At 44.7% G+C, this 19,061-nt stretch overlaps 1 protein-coding gene across 1 annotated transcript in view; it reads right to left on the reverse strand.

The window, feature by feature from the left end:
- LOC119386853 (hemicentin-2-like) overlaps window positions 1-17,718 on the reverse strand; it is a 195,293-nt gene extending 177,575 nt beyond the window's left edge. The window contains 1 exon segment of the mRNA XM_037654117.2: window positions 16,505-17,718. Within this exon segment, the coding sequence (XP_037510045.1) occupies window positions 16,505-16,757 (253 nt within the window). The 5' untranslated portion in view covers window positions 16,758-17,718.
- Between the last annotated feature and the right edge of the window lie 1,343 nt (window positions 17,719-19,061).

The raw sequence follows: 19,061 nt of genomic DNA on the forward strand, positions 1-19,061 counted from the left end.
ATCAGTCATCTGCAGATGTCTATTGCGAAACCAACCTGAAATGAAGCATAAGTCCTTATGATATGCGCAATCTTCTTGTAATCGAGACGCGTAACTAATGAGATCGGTAGCGTACGTTCTTCACTTGTCCTTGCTCTTGTGCGCTGCCTCATGCATGGCGCTTAAGGAGTCGTACTTATCTACGTGGCTCTTCATGACGTACTTACGTCGACCCCAATGGAGGCGTTTGGTGAGACAGTTCTCGCCGGCCGATTTGGCGATGCTAATAGGCTGTTGAAGATCCACCTGGCCGGCGTATTAGCTAGCAGTAAAGCATCTCTGAAGATGCTGTTCAACAGTATACAGCGTTATCGGATCAAAGCTGCGCGTGGGTGCCAATGCGCACTCATACGAGCCCATCGGGGTGCCATATGAGCATCTGCAGGACACAATTGCGCATTAAAGCTTCCTAATGAGAACACGTGCTGTGTATACACGTACTCTGCCGAAAGCTGGTTGGCTAGATCTCACGATGCTCTTCTGTATAAAATTTTAAAATTAACGTCGGTACTTTCGCCACACAATTTGACGGCGGAATTATGTCATGTGCCTGCATATTATGTCGCTTGATCATCGCTTGTGCGCTAAGCCTTTCAACAAACTCGATCTGAAAGCAGCGCCATGCTTCTTTTACCATTTTGTTTGCGTATGTACAGCCTGTAACGCACTTTTTGAAGTTTTCTTTTACTTTCTTGTCGGCACGTTGGCTTCTACAGAACAGAACTCTGTCACTGAGAAAGTTTCTGTAACGTGACGTTCCACTAACCCTGTAGCTGGAGATGGTATTCGCAAAAGGCCTCTTCGCATTGATAAAAAACATCAACAAACGCAAGGGGTCTGCGAATGCTGCTCCAAATGTCCCCGCAGCCGTAGAAAATGCATCGACAAAAGGAAACCGAGGAATCAAGAAACATACACTACGGAAAACAAAAACATGAATACCCCAGGAAGAGCGCGTAAACGTACATAATGTTATAAAAAACCAACTGAAATGACATATTAAAAAGACACACATCAATTTATGTGCTCCAAACGTGCACAACAGGAGGTGGTTGCAATATGCCTTCCCCTGTTTCAGTGGCCCGCAATTTATGCGTTGGGCAAATTGGAGAAAAGGCGGCATCAAAATCTAAAAACAAAGCTGCAAGTTCAGCGGTGGGTCACTGGGATCGATGTCCACATAACTCTCGTATGTCGACAGCATGCGTCACACAGCAGCTGAAGGTCGTCCAGAGAGACACCACGGTGCTGGAATAGACGCGACTTCGAGCGCGGACCGTGTGGATCCTACTCGCCATGCAGTGCATGCGAGGAGCGAGGTTGCCGTGACTTGCACGCCGATGCTGCCACTGCCACACCAACAGACTCCCATCGCCGCACGTTTGCCTGCGGCGGCTGTTACTCGGCATGCGAGAAGCGTCGCTGTCCTACTCAGCATCGGCCAACATCGTCTAGTGCCAACAAAGTAAACCACTCTCTTACGTCCTCAGCGCCCCCCCCCCCCTCAGCACACACATGCACGCACGCAGGCACGCAGGCACGCTGGATGGCACCCGTTGACTTGTTCTTTGCCTGTTCTCATTTACCAACAAAGATGCACCAGTATTTTGCGTTGCAGTGCCCGTTGACTAACAAGGTGAATTAGCTACGTGGGCGTAGCTGTTTTCTTTAAATAGTATAAAAACGATCTCTTTTGGACGGATACTTCTTTTTAGCAGGGAAACCTCAGCGATTGCTCATGAATGCTTTCACTTTGCTCATGAATGCCCTACCATTTGAGATACGGTGGCGGTCGTCCTCTCTTCCACTTCATCGGGTGTTTTATGTGCATGAAAGCCTGGGAGTGTTAGCCAGCGCCGCTCGTAGGCATGACGGCTAGTGTAGCACACTGTTTTTTTAGGAGCGAAGCTCCTTAGGTCCGCATCCCACCGTCGCCGTCGAAGCTCCCTTCTCTTATGCATCGCTTTAGGTTGCAGCGGCCGGTGATTTAAGAGGAAATGTTTAGGCCTTGAGCGGTTTGGTCCTAGCGTACCAGAAATTCGAGGTTAAAAGACATAAGCTCTGTGCACTACTGGTTATAATGGTCGTCTTCACTCTCACCACCTTTATCGTGGATTGTGAAATGACACGCACTACGGGCGCTTTGTCGAAGGTAGTAGCAGACACTCTCCCCACCTGGCGCCGGCGCAAGACGATGAAACGCTGAGAGATCACAAAGCGGCAAGGTGCTACGGCAGCACCCGTCATGACCTTTGGCGCTTTCAGGTCCTTAAAGAGCTCGTTTAGATAGCGTTACAGAAGTCGTTTCGCAGAAATTCCGCTGTCGGCGTCGGTGACGGCGTCGTTTGTGAGCAAAAATCGTCCGTGACCGAAAAATCGAGAAAGATGCAAATAAAATAAACAAAATCTTCCGTCCCATTGAGGATCAAACCCGGGCCGTTTGCGTGGCAAGCAGGTGTCCTACCACAAAGCCACGATGCCACTTGCAACTGCTTGGGAAAAAGACACTACATAAATGCCATGTAGGGGAAGGAGTCGTCTCAACGCATTTTGTTCGGCAGGTGTTACGACGAAAATGGCCCATTCGGCGATCTGTAGGCGCATTGGCGAGGCCATCAACTACGATTTTTGCACGACGCCGTGCTTCGAAAAAAGCCGGCGGAGTGCACCTATCGCCGCTAAAAACACACATAAACTTGCAAACAGCTCCAAAAAATGGACAACTATGTCCATCTAGCGGAAAACATATCAAGCAAACAGCAAACATTACATAATGTGCTGCCATCTGAGAGGCATTGTGAGAAACATGTCTAATGTCTCGACTATAGCACAGGGAAGTGCTTTACATCGAAAACTTGTACCGTTACCATAGATACATCGCGCGCGCGCGCGCGCGCGCGGCGCGTGTGTGTGTGTGTGTGTGTGTGTGTGTGTGTGTGTAACAACACACATTAGTAAGTATGCACTTAGTGGTTGAAGTGCGCACTAGGGGCCGGATTTCGCTATCGCGTTCAACTCTTAAAGGCGAAGCTTAAGGGTCCCACAATTGTTTTCTTTATACGCGTCCGCTCACTTTCTGCGTGATCACTAGTGCGCTATGGTGTAATTTTATGGCGCGTGATTTCTAGCAATAAGGAAGAAATAAGCTTGATTGAAACGAAATAGGAGCGGGAATGGGGAAGCGTGGCCAGACGGGGACGCTAGGTTGAGACGATAGAGCACGGCATGGGTGCGCGGCGGCACCCCGTGTCGGTAGCGGTCATTATATATAGCGCACGGGTACTCAAATCAGCCAATGGCCGTGTCTTTCCGCTCATATTGTAGTCAGGGGAGTCTATGGCATAATTAGGTGAGAGAAGAGTGAGCGAATTCTTGATGACTTTAAAACGTAATTGTAAATTCGCATCCGCGTGCGGTGTCATATCATTTCGCTCACATTTTTACAGGAGCCTCGACTGCCAATCGGGAACGTTTTTTGACAATGTTCAAAAAAGTGTTTCAACAGCCTCTCACTGTCGGATACCGCAGGCTATGCGCTGCTATGACAGCAATATTTTCTGCATTCGATGAAAATCCACTGCTGTTCCCACAGATAGGTACATTCATACATAGAAAACAACCTGAATTGGTTTTCAAAGACTCCTTGTTTTAATGAGCGGAACCGGGTGACCCATATTTACGTTCTTGCTAGAAAATGAGTACGACCTAGACGAGCAGATCCCGTATTGTATTCAGAATGCGGAGCGACGCGACATTTTCATGCGACACTCGTATCGGGGCTATCTCACATATATAGTGTTTGCCAAGCTTCATTCAAAACTTCCCATCACTTTCGTCATTCTTTTTTCTCGGCTTCTATTTGCGTGGCGCGAGAATCGCACACGCCAGTAAAACCGGCGGTCGAGAAAATAAACAAACAAAACAAACGCGGCGTGAAATATCACTTCCATTCCTTTTGCAAAGACCGAGACCCTACTGGGCATAGCGCCGTCAGGAAAGGGTGTGACTTAATTAAATCCCGACGTGCCTGCATTTTAGCGGCATATATTTGACGACGGCGGTACATTTTCTTTTCTTTCGGGACTTTTTAGGAGAGATCGAAGCGCGGTGGAATAAGGAGTCAAAGCGAATGCCTCCGGGGAGCTTCGGGATGTAGGTCGGGACTCCAGCGCTGACGACAGTCGATATCCCAAGCGCCGATCGAGAGGCGCGATGTACAACGGCGTCACGTGTGCACTGGAAACGATAACGCACGTTCACGAGCGCTGCTATGCTACGTTTCCGCGCTTTTATTCCGAACAATGGGAGCCACTCACTCCGAAGAAGAGTGCTGCCGCTGCATCCAACCAAAGCACTACGTTGTTAATCTTCTAAGGCACAAAGGACGCGGAGAGGCGTTGATTGTTTCCGTCTCGCCTTTTTCGTGTTGCGTTCACCGTCGCGAACATCGGTTCTCCCCCCAAAAAGGCTCCCGTTTCGGGAAGCGCTTCGTGCCTATTCTCTTCGCTTCCGAATTGCGATTAATCGTATGGCCGTCCGTCCGAAGAGAAGTGCTGCATTGCATTTTCTTAAAGCTTTTGTGAACTGTTCTTATGTTTATACAACGGCGCTGTTGCATCTTAAATTCTAAGCATGATTGATTAACAACAATATAACTAGTAAAATGACCAAGCACCCTTTACGGTGCTTGAATAAACGAGTATTTAGTAAACGTAATCAGCAATGGATGGATGCAGAACGTTATTGTAAACGTATTCAACAAGCAAAGTTTCTTTTTTTTAAGTAAATAGAATAATAATCATTGCTCGGGTCTCAGGTGCCATTACCACCACACGATTATACGGCACGCCGTATTCCCGGACTCTGGAACGATTTCAACCAACCGGGTTTCTTTAACGTGCACTTTAATCTATATACAGGGATGTTCTTGTACATGACCCTCATCGAAATGCTGCCGCCGTGGCCGAGAACTGATTCTGTGCCGTAAAGCTTAGCAGCGCACACGACCGTCCTGCTAAGGTAGCACGGCGGGCAATCATATTCGACAATTCCACTTGAAAGGAGGAATAAGATCTAATAATTATAAAGTATGCAACGTAATAATTTCTGCTAAAAATGCGAAAAAAGAACGAAACGCTGGAGACAAAAGGGGAAGTAGAAATGATCTTGCTAAAAAAAGGCACAGACAAGTTGGTTCTATCGGGTAGTATGTCAGCAAGAAACGTATTGAAATTTGCAGTTTCGCCTAATGTGAGCATTAATGCCTTCAGTACATTCGAGGCATCTACCCTCTTTTCACACCACAGCAAGACTTCGTTAATTGTGGACTGATGGATTTATTCGGAATTCATTAAATTCGCGAGGATACCTACTATTATTTTCCGATTCAAATATTTGTAGTCGTAAGACCAACTATTCGACATACGAATGACTAAGAAGACCTTCACGACGTGGAGCGCGTGTCAGGTAAGAGTGCGATTTACATAAATGTACATGTGCCTAGTGTTTATTAGCATCAATTTCACATCTGTGATATGCTTGTCAAAATACGAATCATTCGCACAGTTCCACATTCTTGCTATATTTTTGTCTTCCCGAATTTTCTGTCTCCTCTTGCTTATTACACAATATTGTTTAACTTTTTTATTAGGGCCTGGCTGTGCTGTTAACATGTTCCTGAAATGTGTGTTTAATTTCCACAATACCGTTCACAGGGTGTTACAAGCCACTGAGCCGTTTACATGACGCGAAATGCATATAAATCAAAAGCACTAAGATCAATATTCTCAGTTACGACATTAGCGAACTCTCAACGCACCAGCTATCGAGTCATGTGCCGTTTTTACCACGCTCTGTACCCCATCCAATTAAGTCACAAGAGGAATGGAAAGGTCACAAAAGTCAACTACGAAAGTACTTGCTGAAAGCAAATGGTCTTCCGAAGCGACAGCCTCATGAAAAACACCAGTACGTGATGCGCGCTGCGCATACTCCTGCAGCATGCTTTATTTTACGCACATTCTGTTTCCCTAATATTCTATTTCGAACTCACGTAGTCCACTTCAGGAACATATACTCCGTTTCAATGCTGCGGAGCCTGGCAATACTTCTTGATTTAGCTGCGCTCGCCCGAAGAAATACTTGGGTATTATGTAAGCAAATATGTAGTGTTTTTGCTTGATGCAGGCAGAGAAGTAAATGAAAGATGTTTGGCACCCTAAAACTAAGCCGTACTACTTGAAAATCTGCCATGAGGTTAAAATTTAACTCAATTCTGCAGTTTTTACGCACAAAACCGCAATACTGTAATGCTGTACGTTGTAGTCGAGGACTGGCTATTATTTTTGAGCACCCGGAGTTGTCTAACGTGCACCAGAATCTCAGTGTAGCGGTCGTTTTTGCATTTAGCCCTGCTAGAAATGCCAGGAATAAAACCAGCGTCCTCGTGCTTAACAATGCAGCACCTTCGCCGGCTAACCTGCCATGGCAGGTTTTCGCAAGATCGCACGCTGTGTATGCAACGTAATACACAGTGATAAGCTGACAACACTACGCAGCCTCAAAACATGCCGTGATTACAGCAACTTTCCAGCGTGTAACGACTTCAGTTTACTCGCAGCCTTTGAAAACTGTTAGTGGAGAAAATACCATAGCCTGACGCAAATAAACAAAATTACCGAAAAAAAAAATAAAAGTAAGCAAGCGAAAGGGAACACCCATGAAGGACAGAAACGAGAATATAATTTTGTACACAAATAAAATGTAATATGAAAAATTTATGTGTATATAAAATGTACAAACTTGTGTGCCTGGTGAGGTCGACGAAAGAAACCTTGCCAGATCTTTTAAACGTCCAATGCGCATGTAAAAATGTTTGTCTTGCGTCTCGAAAAACTAATGCATTAGCTAATCAGGTTGTGCAAACATAATCTCGATATTATAACAGACCGTACTAGAACTTACGCTAGTGCGGCTTTGGGATTCCCATACTGCTTCAGACTACGTGGACCAACTACAAGAAATGGGGTATGAAAACGAAAACAATGGTGCTCGCCCAGCCGATTCTGTACGCTTTGCACAATAGAGCAACGCGTACCATAATTAACCTTTGATTTACATAACACGACGCTTTTCAATGCGATAGCGTTAAAAGTCTCGTTTCGCAGAAATTGAGGTGTCGGCGTCGGCGGTTGTGAGCAAAAAATCGGCAGTTCTCCGTGAGCTAAGATTCGAGATAGATGAAATTAAATAAAGTATAAAATATTCCGCCCGAATGAGAATCGAACCCATGGCTAGTGCGTAGCAAGCAAGTGTTCTACCACGGAGCCACGTCAGTGCTTGAAACTGCATCGTCAAAAAAGTTACAAAAATGTCATGTACTGGGAGGAGTCTCCTTAACGCATATGATATTGCGTGGTAGAGTCGTAGAATGGCACCATGCATCGAAGCATGTCAACTGTGCAACGAGTGGGTGGTTTAAAGCTGCCCACCCATTACAAAGTGTGCAGCTGCGCAGGCGCGTGTGGTACCTCACGGACGCGTAGCGAGTACTTCACATATTTGCAAAAGGAAGAATTATGGCGTAATGGGCACTTCGCAACTACACTTGCAGCAGGCATTTTAGGATAGTTTTAAACGGCCAATATTACGCGCAGAAACATTCCTTTGTTTTACGGCCCGGCTGAAGGCGATGCGTATAGGGCCCTATCAGGCTATCGCGTTTTACTCTTGAAGGCGAAGCTCAAACGATTCTCCAAGCTTTTGGCCACGTCTTTTCCCAAAAGCGTAGGTGCGATCATTCATTCTAAATGGAAAGATAGCGGGAGTGATAGAATGGTATTTTAAAAAAATAGCTCGTTTTTAACAAGATTCTCGCTCTCTGGCGGGCTTTGTTTACACACACAAAAGATGTGCTTTGTAATCTTCTTACGGCGGTAGCAATCAAATTTCTAGAATATCTTTCAGAGCCTGCTGATGAAGTAATAGATGGACCAATGAAAACATAACAATAAGGCACGAATATTATTTTTGTAGCGAAATAATAAAAACATGGCGTTGATATCACTACAATCATGTAATTCCACTCAATCGCAATATCCACGAATATTTTTGGTTCTTTTCTACTTTGCTAACACTATGGAGCTTGTAAAAAATATAGTATCAAAATATAAAAACTACGCTCGTGAAAGCCCGGACATTTCCTCGTTTGCAGCCTAAAGACTGCGCAACCGAACTGCCACAAGAAGCAACGTCGGATATGCCAGAACTGAACAGAAAGCGGGAGTTCGGCTTCCGCATCGAAAAGCAAAAACGAAACAAGGTTTCTGCTATCGCAAAACTTCCGGAGTTCTCCTCGTGTAAACATGTTCCCTATTAAAGGAAGCCTACATTTTAGCAAACGCAGATAAAAAGAGAGCAGTTTGTCGTCGACGTTACATAGACAAAGGTATGCGTGTGCTTCCAGCGGCAAACTTTTTGGAGCGCTGTAGGCGTAAGCCTATTTGCCTGGGTACCCTGTCACCGATACCGGCGCTCTTCCAAACAGCCTACTGCACACTTCATCTTTCAAAGCTTCCCCCCTCCTCGCCCTTCAGAAAAATGCGCGTGTTTGCCGTGTTTTGATGCACCGTAGTTGTTCACGCTTTCACTGTTTACTTGTTCCGGTTTTCCGTGGAGTCCTTTCATCGTCCTTTGCGTATACAAGCGCGACGAGCGCATATCCTCTGCTCGAAAATATCGCTTCGGCCTAGGAAAAACAACAAAAACTAGCTGTCGCAATGCAAAACAAGCTTTTCCGTTTCAGACCCAGGGTAGACGAAAACAAGCGTTCATAAAGTGCGCTCAGCGTCGGTAATGTTTACATCGTTGATTTATTTTCCTCTTTATCTTAATAGACCGTATTGCTGCCAGCATAGCCCTGGGAATTCCTATTGGCAACACGGGAGGATGCGCATCCACGCTTCTTTTAGTTGATACGTAAACGCGCTTACTTGTGCAGTACGGCAACAATGAAAGTCGCGGCTCATGCGTATATAGACTGGGGCTCACGGGAGCTGTTGCGAAAGCCTCAGACCTACGTTTTCCAACGATGCTTTGTATTTTCCTATGATGGTTCAAAAGAAAATCTAATCTCAAATGACTTCGTTCGACATTAATATTAAATGATAGTTTCATAAATTACTGATACGATGTCCTCTAATAAACGCAAGCTCTTGAATAATTGGGCCAATGTTTCAATCTTTTGTTTCATTTAAAGTCCGGAGAAAATTGGTTTCTAGCACAGCTCCCTCCCTCACCCCTTCTATGGCGACCCTCGATGTCCTTTACTAAAGGCGGGTGCTGTATTTCTTCTCACTTTGAGGACCTATAGACAGGCAGGCCTCGCGAGCGGGTTGATGTTATCGCATGCAGCCCAGTGCGACGGAGATGGCCGGCTCGCTTCATCTCTGTTTCACCGCATTCGTCGCCACCACTCGCGCGCTTTTCCACACGGGCCGAACATACGATAGGCTGGGCGATATTATCGATGTGGGCTTAATACGAATCATCACGGCGCCAGCGACGCCGAACGTGGAATAATTGCCATCGCAATAATACAATTGTCATCGCAATAATATATTGTCAGGGATATGGTGTGGCCTTCATAGCAATATCATGGCGTGTGTGCGTTAACTGGACTCTCTGTAAAGTGTGTGATGTGTATTGTAACATTTGGTGCCAGGCAACCCTATGGACACACCGATTTAAAAGTTATACGCCGTGTAGTCATTATAAGTCATTTCCTATGCGTAAAAGATGAATAGCGATACGCAAGACACGGAATGAGCAGCCTTCTGTGTTTTCACAGGGGGCGCTCAAAACCGCTTTTTCTAGAGCAGATTTAGCACCGCATCACACCGTATCTACGTGCTCACTGTACCACCAAATACAAGAAAAATACAGCTTGCTGGCTTTTAGAAGCCAACCGGTGCAAAGTAATAATTATATTAGGGGGTTTCTATAATTATATCGCGGAGAACCTTAGGTGGTGCTGAAGTATGAACGCATTTTACATGCTGCAATGACGTTTTTTGGTTATGGCGTCTTTTTTTCATACGCACAACGCTTACGTACGCGTGTCATATATTTGTCGGTAACTGAAACATACAATCAAAACAGCCTTTTTATTACCTCCTTTCAGCACATCAAAGGTTCCTCTAGAGGTAGTTATGTTCATTACATACGATTTTGATCAGTCTAGACTTGTATGGCAGAGTTATTATTATTAATATTATTATTATTATTATTATTATTATTATTATTATTATTATTATTATTATTATTATTATTATTATTATTATTATTATTATTATTATTATTATTATTATTTAACTTGGCACACTGCTCTTAAAAACGGGTTTGAGCTTCTGAAGTAGCATCATTCACATTTCACAGCGAAAGCTGTTCAAAGATCACAACAAGAGCCGTTTTTGGCGCCGTAGTTGTCCGCCGCCACCGGTGTCCGTAACCGCTATCGCGCGAAATAAAAAAAGACAAATAGAAAAAGATATCCGGGATGGAACGGGGTTCGAACCTAGGCCCACTGCGTGGGAGCCCAGTATACAACCTCAGAGCCAAGCCGGAGCTTTGAACTGCTTTGCAAAAAGACCCTATACAGGCTTCATGTCGGGAAGGAACCACATTAACGTGTGTATTCTAAAAAACGGCAGGAACATATGAAATAGAGGGTGACAGAAGGAGTAAAATAACAACCAGGCGTCAGCACAATGCGAATTGCGCAACGAGTGGGTCATTGAATGCTTCCAACCTATTACAAAGGGCTTGCGATAATTCTTCATCTTCATCGTTGCCCCTCGTTACGGGGCACGGACCAATCCAATGAAGACAAGTTGCTATCCGCTATCAAGAGCCCCGATGTCGGGGCACAACTATGGGCTGTCCAGAGGGCACACGATGCGGCGGTCGGGCTTGGCCTGGACTGTCCCAACGTGGGAGCGGCCCGCTGCGCGTTGAGTCGTGCACCTCAGGACTTACAATAAAGTTTCGCATCCATCCATCCATCCATCCATCAGAGACAGCATCAACAAAGTGCACATAATGGCTTACAGGTGTTTAGCAGGTACCACGGTTCTCCGCAGAATGACGAAAAATTGCATAGTGGCTGCTTCCCTACTTCACAAAAATTATGATGATTTATAGCGTAGTGGGTTCCTCGCAAGTGCACTTGTAATGGCTGCCAAGGAAGCCCATAAGGCCCCATGATCCATTTTCTCAGCGTCTCAATAAAGCTATTTCCCTCTGTCTCTTTCTCACTTTACCCAATGTTATATAGCGCCGTGGAAGAGTGACATAACGACCGGGCGTCACACAATGCTAAGTACGTAACTAGTGGGTCGTTTAAAGCTTCCAACCCATTACAAAGGGTTCAGCCATAATTCTTCATTGTCATGAGCTGTTGCATCAACAAAGTGCACATAATGCTTTAGAGATGGTACCTCACTTTCCGCAGAATGACGAATAATGGCGTAGGCGGGTGCTTCCCAACTTCACAAAAATTATGATTTGTACGTTGCCAATGTACTTGTCCCAAGAGAGTTTGTAACAGGCTCTAGAAATGGCACATTTCCAGCTTTCGCTGTGACTGTGCTGCGCTTTCCGCGCAGGCCTGGCGTTTTTTTTTTTTTTTAGCACGACGTAAAAAACCACTGCAATATTCTGGTCGTGATAATTGCACGCACATCCTAGGCGTTGCACTGAAGCGTGCAAAACGATATATAAATATGAACACTAAGAGTTAAATTTTTGTCGGTGACAGAGGCAACAAAAGTTTTTTTTTAGAGAGGATCTATAACACGAATATTTGCAGGTCGCCCTGAACACAACATCACCTTTTCTATTTGCCACGCGACAAGCTTCCGTTTCGAAAAGCACAAGACTGGGGGGTATTTGTTTCCAAAAGGTGGCTTCTCGACATAACTGCGAGGAGCGTTGTGTATTAATATGTCGCTTGCATGCGTGTGCGCCATAAGTTGAGTTGCTGATGTAACGAGTAAACCTAATGAAAATAACAATTAACAAATTACATCCACGACAATTTCACCTCCATTGAAGCGTGCATTTATGAATGTTTAAAGGATCGACAGGTGGGCTGGTTGTACTTCATATTCGTTCTTCCTTCGTCCGTTTTCCGTTCCCGCACTCCCTATTCGCTGAACGTTTATGCATGTTACTCTGAAATTCGTGAAGCGCACTTCTATTAACGTTACTGTGGTTAGAATGTACGGGCTGAAGCATCTCCACATGAAAGCACTCGGGTGTAAGGGCAACATACGCAGCGCGCTATGCTTTGGCGTTTCGAACATGTCAGCATAAACAACAAAAATCAGCATAGCTAGGCCGACTCGATGCTTCAGCGCTCGATGCCGCAAGTTCACGTGTGCTTGAACTTTCGAAGCGAGTCACGATATCCGACTCAATAGATCACAGATGGCGACCACTTTTCATAATTGGAAGACAACTCCCGGCAAAAGCACGCTTACTTACGGCGCCGCAATGTGATGTTTCAGCTCCATTTAAAATCTGTCGTTATTGCTTTTAAACTGCGTTTCGTAATGGCTACAAGGACACTCGATCAAATCCATCAGGAACGGAACTATGATGATACCGCCACGTGAAGCACGAACCTGGATTCAGTCGCCATCTTTACAGGAGCGGCCGCACTGTCCGTATCGCCGGTGCCTAGCGTTACTGCACAATTTTTTTTTCGTGCTGCCTCGCTTCATTTCAGTAATGCTTAGAGAAGAGAACTCTTAGCAGTAACACGAAAAGAAGAGCTCATAGAACTACTATGGCTAACAGGACCATTAGATTCATACTGATCTTACGAGTGGCGCAAAGCTTTAGTCACCGTTACGCGTTTAGAAGCCCATGGTTAAGTTGCACGTTCGATAGAATAGATAATAACAATAAAGAAACGTCAAAAAGAAGCAGCATGACGAGATATAATGCTTATAACGTATGCAGATTTATGGAGTATCGACGGGTTCTCTAAACCTGTATTAGCCTAACAGCGAAGAACATAAACTACACAAGAAGCAAGCGACGAAAGAGTACTACGCACTATTCTGTCTTTGGCTGGAAGACCGAACATTTCAAGGGTGATGCAACTAGCTTTATTGTACATTGTGGAGAACCGATAATCGATCTGGGGGCATTCGCGAAAGTACCGACCACGAGATTTTCGTATGTTTTTACTCATCAAGAGTAAAAGTGATCTTAGAACAAGGAGATATAAAGAAAAAAAGATGCCGGCGTAGAAATTGTCCTGAAGATAAAGCCCGACCTTCGCCATCCTACTGCAATGGTCACGATAAAAAGTCAGTTTACAAAGAGAAAAATGTTGCAATTACCTCACAATTCATATGAGTTGGAGACGGCGAATTGTTCAGCACAGATACTGGTGAACGTGTTTTTTTTTTGCTTTATTAGTGTATTGGTTGCTTTATTGGTACTGAAGCCTCCAAGTCTCGGCTAATGTTATTAGAACTCACGTTACCAATCCTCATTCCGGCTATATTACTTTCGCCGGGAACAGCGATCTCATATGTTATAGTTCGCCCAGCATCTGCGTTAGCACAAGAAAAACACTTTATCTTTTATAAGGCATCGCGCGAGGAGACCACGTTGAGGTAAAGTATAGGCAAACGTTGGCTTTAGATATGCTGCTAAGAAGTTGCGTGATCGTCCGTTCCAGCACTGTTTCAAAACCTCCTTGATTAAAATAACGTTCGAATCTCCAAAGCATTGCTTTTCTTCCCAGGCTGCTTTCCAAATTGGGAAAACGTTCATATAACTTACGAAATACTATGCGGAAATGTTCCCGTGAAACAGAAAACTGAGATGGCATATTAAAAACTTGCTGGATCTGTCACATGGCGTGTGGGTGTGTGCGCCTCAGGTGCCTTCGATATTACATATGTTTTGTCAGAATCCAGCAAATACGACTATCTCGGTCCTAGTTATAAGAAAAAAAATAAAGAAAAGAAGTTCTGCGTAGAAACCACCCACGCATTGTATGTGGTTCCTAGAATGATTGCAAAAATAAGGCCGCAAGATTTCATGCATTCTATGTCCATAATTGCAGCTCTTGTTGGAGTCTCTTTTTTACCATTTCCCTCAAAGAGGATTTCCGCGAAGGACAAGAAAGCGAACGTATTTTCTCTACACCAGGCGAACTGTTTGCGGAATATCATTCTTTTTCGTACGAATCTTCATTTGTACGCAAGCTTCGTTGAAGGCATTACCTTCGTCCGCCTAGGAGTGACCTCTTCTCGCTGCGGGATGTTTTGCTCTTAATCCTTCGAACCAGAACTTTTCTGCTCCACTCGCAGTTGTAAATGAGCGTCATCTGCATGCGTCACAGCAGCTGCTATGCGCAGACGCCTTGCATCCTTATTTGGGCATTTCTCCTTCCGATCCTATTCCCTGTGCCGCAATTACGTTTATCTTTGTTGCTGCAGCTTTTCGCTATTAGCTGCTTGCTCCGCCACGTTTAGATTTTTTTTTTCAATTTGCCTATGTTGGTTTATATTTATACACGTTAACGGGTCTTGGTGCCCTGCATTTCTAGTTCAAGACGCAAGAACACGCGCTATATGCTCTTTTTTTTTCTTATTCTAAAGAGGTTGTTGTGTAGAGCCCCAGGAAAAAAAAATATCTCGGCAATTTGGCATATCCTTGTTCTAGAAGAAAAACAAAATGATTATCTTAAGAGTATTACTAATGCAGGTTAATAAATAAAAAAGAATGATGAACATTATGATTGCTTTAGGTAACTGCCTGATACTCTTATTTTTCGTTTGTTTCTCTTTCTAGTTTTGGTATCTTTAACGTGTAAACAGTATGTCTAGCTGTCTGAAAAAAGGAAATCTGTTCGCCGCCCGGAATGCTTATCCCGGAGCTCGCGCAATTTGGGGCTACCACGGGTTTGGCGGCGCTTTGATAAAAGTGTGCAGAGATACGCAATCAAGCTTCAGCGAGTTACACCAAACAAAATTGTACGGCAGCCAAAATATGCGATGAGCACCTAATGTTGATCGAAAGCGAAAGTATTTAGAAAAAATTTGCGAAATTCTGGCACAGTGATTCGTCACTATAGGACCCCTGAGTATGAACACCATTCTTCAAATCAGACACCACCGTACATGGCTTTAGGTGCTAAGAATTTCGACAGTTCTTTTTTATTTAATTACGAATGCGGATGTCACTGAGCGAAAGCAATGTCTGTACATAAGAGAAACTAAGAGCACCGTGTGTTAGCGAACGGTAATAATAGTTAAGTCAGTTTGAGTCAGACACTGAAAAAATCCTATAATATGTTCAATTTGTCAGTAGCATCATTCCTGCGACAGGCATATGTACTTGTACATTGTGCATGTAGTCGTGTATGCAGCTTGTAATGTTTATCTGTCATTTACATCTACTCGTATTTTGTTTATATATTATCTAGTGTAAATTGCATATGTATAGAGATCAAAGTTGATGTTACTCTTCTTTTTCTTTTTATGTATTGCTGATTGGTCAATATGATGAGTATTCATAGTATCTGTACATAGTGCCCACCTGCTATGGTCTCAGTAGAGACTGGCAGTATTGTAAATAAATAAATAAATAAATAAAAGGGACATATAAAGATTGCGTATATTCAAGTTCTAGCCACACACGTTAAACAAGAACTACACAGAACTTTAGAATCAATAACCTACGAAAACCTCTTAACCCTCTGAGGCGCTTTGTACGCAATTGTGTACACAGCTTGTTTTTCCTAGTTCTCTCGACTTTGGGTAAGAGAGAGCAAGATACATTGAGGTTTGGATGAATTGAACCTCGTTCGTAATAAATGGGCATTAAATTAACATAATTTTGACAGTTTAATGTTGCATGCAATCACTTTGCTGAAAGCACTACCATGTTCAACAAGCCGTTCAATGTGGCGCTTTGCGCAAGCCACATCAGTGTTTCTTTGCTCGAATAAATAGAAATTGCACTATATTTCTTGCCTGAGATTTCCTTCTGTTTATGCAAAAACATTACATGAATGACTTCAGGATAACGGTAAACTGATTATAATGTAATTAAGAATAATTACTCTAAACACATAATCAAGGTGTTATCGGTTGTTTTATTGCCATCGAATACCGAGTGCCTTGAAGTAGCGTTGTGTAAGTTTGACGCATAGGTCGCGCCTGAAATATTAAAGGAGATATTGCAGCAACGTGACCTCAGAGGGGATGATGTAGCACATCTTCCCGAAGAGTCACCAGTACACACTGCGTTTACTCGTCACACACTAGTTGTCGCCACCACTAGGAGTAACTGATTGGTAACCCAGAAAGCTATCGCGTCATAGAAAAGTAGAGTAAGAATTAGGGCTTGTCGACGGCACAAACACTTCCAGCGTTCTTACCTCTCGAATGCATCGATGACACTCCCGGTGCGCACGAGAGCACCACCAGCACAGTCAGGGTGGCGCTTGCGGCGGTTCTCGTTATCCATAGCGAACGACGCCGACGCCAGTTCGACGACGTGCGCCCACTCATTGTTGTCGTCGAGATGCGCAGATATCCACAGGATGCGGTCACACTGCGTGCCTCTGACGGCAGCGTTCTCACCGCGCACGGCACACCCAAGCCGCCCACCTGCTCCTTTTCAGGCCCCATTCGGGCCCTACGCTTCGGTCTAGCCACTTCTTCGGCACTCCTTGCGTCAGCACATCATGAAACAAAAATGAGGTACAAGTCTCTCTTTTCTCTATGGTTCCTGAATCGGAACACGTCGATGTACACTAAATGACGCCAAATGGGTATTAGTTTCCTTTTACTTTTTCTTGGACTTTCACCTTCCGGTTAGCACTTCGTTTTTTTTTTCTTTGTTTTTATTCTTTGATCACATTCTTGGCGCGCCTTTCTTCGCTACGCGCCTTCCACTACCGACCTTCCATTAGTGTCATCCAGAAATTGGGGCGCGCGCATATCTCGGGCTTCTAAAGGGAGGTCATTGGGTGTCCAGCGCTAAAACTGGCGGTGTTGTTGAAGGATTCTCAAGTTCGCGGACAATCTTTAAAAACACGGCGGAAACGCACACCGATAAAGCTGGTTTCTCAGCGCTGAATAAAAAAAAAACCGCTTGAGGGTGTCGACAGACTGCACAGTATCAGCTTGAGAGGATGAAACCGTTCAACAAAACCGCGCACTGTAATCCTCATTGCGTGGAGCGGCCATTTGGCAAGTCATGGGTTGAGTTGTTCACGTTGAGATGGCAGTAGCTTTATCAGTGCTAAGTAGACACACGTACACGTACGCTCACAAGAAACAGAAGAAAAGAATTAGCACTGGTTCCCAGCGGATGTGTCTCTAGCCGGAGAAAGTTGCGTGCAGAACGTGCGCACGCTCGCACGGATGACACACACACTTCACTGCTTCCGCGCCGACGTGCCTGTGAGCCGAAAGCGGTGACAGACTCCTTCCCTGCCGAGAGAATTGAGCTCCGGGGAAGCGCGCGAGCAGCCAACAAAATGAGAAAAGGAGATGCGGCGAGCAGCGGCGGCTTCTGCGGATTTCTCTTCTTGGCACGTCGCGAAAATATTCCCGCCGCACGGGGCTCTAGTCCAGGAACACTGAGCCGGGTTCTCGGGGGCGCGCTTGCTGAGAGCCGGCGGCCGCGCTGTGCGTTCCCATCGACTCGCTGGAGGCGAGAATCAATATAGACGCGGTATAGCGCTGCCATCTGTCGCTCACAGGAAGAACATGGCATTCAAAATGGCTGGCTCTGGTGTCCTCGCAGAAAAGGAAATTAGGAAGACGACGGCGTTGATGCAAAGTAGAAAGCAACCGTCACAACTTTTAACCGATTGCCTGCTGCTTTGGATGTTGTTTGGCTGCTCCTGGTGGCTGCTAGATGCCTCTGACACGAAGCGCAAATGGTCAAAACTTTGGAATTTTAGCCGTACATGTTTCGTACTTCTTATTGTATACATCTGCCATAGTGTTTATTCAATTAAAATAAAGAAGGGAGAGAAAGGAAAGGCAGAAAGGTAACCTGTCATCTCTGTCAGGTATTGGTCTTTATCCTTAATATTATAGCTGAAACTGCCTCTGTCATATACATCAAATGAACCGACAAAGCTGGATTATTTGAAGAGAATGACATTGCTATTCACACTGTAAGAAATGGCTACTCGGATAAAGACCGTAGTTTTAACACTTAGAATAAATTGGAGCACCTCCGTCTAAAATAAATCTTGAAATTCGGCCTCAATTGATTGTGATAGGGGCTCTTAAACTGGCTGCAATCCAGGCGCTGTAGTTCTAGCGGTTGTGGTGCTCGACTGCTGACTCGAAGGTCGCGGGATCGAATCCTCGCCTCGGCGGCCGCATTTTTCCTGAAGGCGCTAAATGCCCTTGTATTTTGGTTTAGCTGTACGTTAAGGAACACCACATGTTCAAAATTTCCGGGGCCCTCCACTACGGCGTCCCTCATAATCATATCGTGGTTCTGAGATGTAAAACCCAAAAAAATATTATAATTGCTAAAGTGGCTGTAAAACCTAACTGTTCATTTATTTAACTGATCAGAAAACGTATTTGTGTGCAGTAGAGATGACTTGAACACAGATGCATTTCTTCGCAAACTTGCGCAACTGGTGTCGTACGAGATGTGCGTGGATGATAATCCACGCCGCATGTGGTCCAGCGATCCAGAAAAGGCAACAGTGCTTCTGGAATTCATGGACTCGCAAAAGGGCGATATATTACGATGTAATGTGATAAGTATTTCCAGCTGAGCACGAGTCGCTATTGCAGGGACCGGTGCCAGGTGTAATCACCGACATCAATGTGAAAACACCTAAGAATGCTTTGGCGATTGATGTTTCGCATGCCGCTGCATTGAAAATAATGCGAAAGGTTACAGAGCTGGACGAAATAAATGTCCACTTCTGTATCCCGGTGAGCTCTAACGTCGAC

Source organism: Rhipicephalus sanguineus, chromosome 3 (assembly GCF_013339695.2).
Source record: "Rhipicephalus sanguineus isolate Rsan-2018 chromosome 3, BIME_Rsan_1.4, whole genome shotgun sequence".
Classification (NCBI taxonomy): domain Eukaryota; kingdom Metazoa; phylum Arthropoda; class Arachnida; order Ixodida; family Ixodidae; genus Rhipicephalus; species Rhipicephalus sanguineus.